Source organism: Salvia miltiorrhiza, chromosome 4 (assembly GCF_028751815.1).
Source record: "Salvia miltiorrhiza cultivar Shanhuang (shh) chromosome 4, IMPLAD_Smil_shh, whole genome shotgun sequence".
Lineage (NCBI taxonomy): Eukaryota > Viridiplantae > Streptophyta > Magnoliopsida > Lamiales > Lamiaceae > Salvia > Salvia miltiorrhiza.
The window spans coordinates 36823790-36827836 of NC_080390.1; the positions used below are offsets into that span (position 1 = coordinate 36823790).

At 38.9% G+C, this 4047-nt stretch overlaps 1 protein-coding gene across 1 annotated transcript; it reads left to right on the forward strand.

Moving 5' to 3' along the window:
* The first annotated feature begins 2525 nt into the window (after positions 1–2525).
* Positions 2526–3044, forward strand: LOC131023381 (uncharacterized). Its single transcript, XM_057952919.1, has one exon. The coding sequence runs from the start codon at positions 2526–2528 to the stop codon at positions 3042–3044; it is 519 nt and encodes a 172-aa protein (XP_057808902.1).
* Positions 3045–4047: the final 1003 nt, after the last annotated feature.

Genomic DNA, 4047 nt, shown 5'->3' on the forward strand with positions numbered 1-4047 from the left:
ATATCTATCGTGCATCGCACGAATGGGCATATACTAGTACTCCCTCCGTCCCAAACGAAATGTCCTATTTCCTTTTTTGGCAATACACTCTCTCTCTACACTTAATATTTAAATAATTTCCACCAACCCACTTTATCTACTTTATACACATTTCTTAATCCACGTGCCGAAAAGAAATAGACCATTTCGTTTGGGACGAAGGGAGTATTATATTATAGAGAAAGGTTTGATTAGATACCGTGGTAGAAAGAATTGTCCCTGCCCACTAAATGCATTATGGAACAACTTGAAATTTTTTAGTGTGAAATTGTTGAAAATTTGTAGTGTGAAATTGTGTGAGAGTTTTGAAGTTAAGAAAAAGATTTTATTAATTTTAAATTTATTGGATAATAAATAAGATAGTTATGTAATTTTTTTTCTTGTTTGAACAATGTTTTGGAATATAGATTTTTAACATTAAAATATTTTTTACATTTAAGTTTATGAAATTATTTTTTCGTACCTCCAATTTAAAAATTCTGGATCCGCCACTATCTTATTCAACACTATATACTGTCTTAGTTTTTTACATTCCATATATATATGGAATGGGTCCAATCAGATCCCTCATACATGGTGAGATCTTAGATTGATTTGTAGGTGTTGATTTAATATGTCCTATGACTGATATTTATTTGGAGGGGGTCAAATCTCATAAAGAACAAAAGGTTTAATTTTTAAAATTCATACATTTACACGACGAATTCAGATGTATTTCTACATAAAATTCAATTACTCGTATTGTATATTTTAAGATAGGTTCGTATTTGTGGCCCCTAGTCTGATTTCATGCGCTTTCAAGAGTTTCTTAGGTTTTTTTTTTATTAATAAATCCTTATTATATATATATATATATATATATATATATATATTTGTGATTGTGTGCTTCTATCAATTTTTTAGTATATAAGTGACAATTCTTATATGAATAAAAATGTCATTTCTCAAGTTTCGGATTTGAATTCATTATAATGTGATTTTTAAAAATATTTATTTCTTCTATCAAGTGATATATTGTTTCTTATTGTTGGAAATTTGAGTTATAAATGGTGATTATACCATAATTAATTATGGTCAATTTGTTGGGCTTTGTCGAGAATTAGTTATAGAATTGAAATCTACGTGTCAATCACATAAATTTAATATATTTGATTGTTTATTTTCAAGTTGGAATGAATGGATATTTCTGTATAAAGTGAATGCTTGAGAATGTGGAAGGATTGAAATATCCCATATTAAAAAAATAGTAAAAATCTAAAGTCATTTATAAGTGTGCACCACTATATATGGGTTCGAGTCACCCTAGGAGCTAGAGTGTGAGTGAGTTTTTTTCCTTTTTTTGATTGTAACAATTTTTTTGAAAATAAAAATAAAAATAAGTGTGCACCACTATATATGGTGCACCATAGAGGGACTAATTTTGTGTTAGCCATTTTATTGCTAGCGCAGTTTCCTACGAGGATGGTGCATAGCACCGTACAAGTGCAAGTGCATGTTGCAATGGGCATTTTGAGGCGCACTTCGCACGTGCGCATCGTTGCTATGAGTAGTCTTTAAGTTTGATAAAGTAACTCGTGAAGATTGTTCAGTGATGGTCTGGTGGTTCAGTCATGGCTCGCACTACAGACACGGTTCAGTGCGGTGTGTACTTGGACGCGTGATGTGGCAGAGAACAGACACGTAGTGCAGAGTTGGCGGCGGTTGCGCCACGCGGCGCTTAGATGGCTGCAATTAGCGTATGGGTGGCTCACACCTGATCCCAGAGTAAGGGGACACATCCTTTCAGTTCAAACCACACGTACGGCCATAAAATTACCATTCAAGATATCATTTTGAGCATATTCAAATTATCTATTACATTTTGCATATAGTTCGAGTCCTACCTAGGGCACTGCTCTGTCCTGAATTTCCAGTAGTTCGTCAAAACTTTGAGGATGTGGTGTGCAATAACTCGAGTTCATTCGAACCGTTGTATTTTATAAACAATAACCGTGCGTGTGACAACATAGCTGGACAATATTATCTTACGGAGACGGTGCTTTACGCTAGCCTCATTTATTCCGTATTCTCTACTTTTACTTTGTTGTTTCGTAATTCCATTTTCCAATGCTTTTTATATCATATTATAACACTTATGAATAAAAGTGAACAAATCTAGTTCGAGTCAAACCTGGACTAAAAAATTTTTGCATTGAGTTTAGTTCCCTAGGTCTCTAGGGTTTGTTCCCTTGGTTTTCTCCTAGGGTTTTGTTCTCCGTGGAGTCTCGTCTAGGTTTCAGCCTTTTCAGTCGGCAGCGCCGCCGTCTTTTCTTTACGCTCTCTTTCTTTGCCCTGGTGTCCCTCTTCTCTTTCGTTTGGTTCCTGTCTCTGCAGTCGTTTCTCTCAGTTGGACGGCTCCGTTTTCTCTTTCTTTTCCGTGGTTTTTCTAACGCTGGTTTGGTCTGTGTGTGTTTTGTTTTTGTTTGTTTCGTCTTGGTGGTGCAGGTATGGAACGAGGAGGTTCGTCTCGGGATTCTAATTTGGTGAACGGCCCGGAAGAGCGTACTGAGCGTGAATCGACTTTGATTGATATCTCTTCCTCTCTACCGCAAGAGAACCAGTCGGTGAAGAATTTCTGCCTCGTTGGCAGTTTGATTGCTTCTAAATCTCCAAATGGCTTCCATCTAATGGAGATAATGCGCAAATCCTGGAAAACTTCCAAGGGTGTTCAAGGAAGGGAATGGAGGAAAAACCTATTCATTTTCTCATTCGAATCTTTGGAGGACAGGGAGTGGGTTCTACGGCGACAACCTTGGCACTTTGACGGCCATCTCTTCGCCGTTATGGGGCTTGATGAAACAGCGCAACCCTCAAACATTCGGGTGAACAGAGGCAGTTTCTGGGTTCGAGCGTATAACCTCCCAATGAAGTGCATGAATCCAACCATTATCCGCAATATTGGGAAACAGATCGGAACAGTTGAAGAAGTGGATGAACAAGCTAACTACGCAGGATGTTTTGCTTGATTCAAAGTGAATTTTGATGTCACTATACCTCTCCTGAGAGGGCTCACAATTTTCTTTGAAGCACGTCAACTTTGGCTTCCTCTGAAATATGAAAATCTTCCCATTTATTGCTACAAATGTGGAATTATGAGTCACCATACACGTGCTTGTGAGAAAGATTATGAGGAAACTGATGATGGGAAACAGTTCGAAGATATTTTATATGGCCCTATACTCAAAGCTTCGCCTCTGAAAAGGCTACGGATGCAGAAATCAAACCCAAGCCCCACAGTCAAACCTAACTCTCAAAAAGCCCTCCATTGTCATGCTACAACCCATCCTCCGATACCCCAGACCAGACCACGCCCACCCCCTCTTTCCTCTAACCCCACACCACAAAATCCTGATGGTTCGCACATACACCAAGCTATAAATCATCCTGTTTCTGCTCTTACAACCACTGCCCCTACAAATAACAAAAACCAGATGCCAAACCCACCAAATCTAAACTCCTTAAAACCAGTGATAACCAACCACTCCCCAGAGCCTTATAAAGCCCCCTTCAATCCAACCGAGGATCTCATTCCAACCACTGACATAGCAAACCTCCTGAACCTGAAACTCCCCAACTCACCTACTAAACAAGCTCAGCCACCAAAACAAAAAACCTGGTCCCGCTTCCATCGCTCACCAACCCCAAAAATCCCCAAAGTCCATTCCCTCTCCGATAACCAGAAAAAGCGGAATCTAAAAGAGGAGGAAAAGTCAGCTTCCCAACCACGAGAGTCAGAGATTGAGTTGGTTCAAAAGAGATTCAAAGTCACTGTCCTTGATGATGAATCTACTCATAATTTTGCGTCATCGGCGGAGATTGCTTCGGAGCAATCCCGCCGGGCACAATGAATTGTTTACTTTGGAACTGTCGGGGGCTTGGGAACCAACCGACAGTTCGGCAACTTGCTTGGTTAACCCAACAAAAGAAACCCGGATTAGTGTTCATTATGGAATCGAAAATCTTGACAGC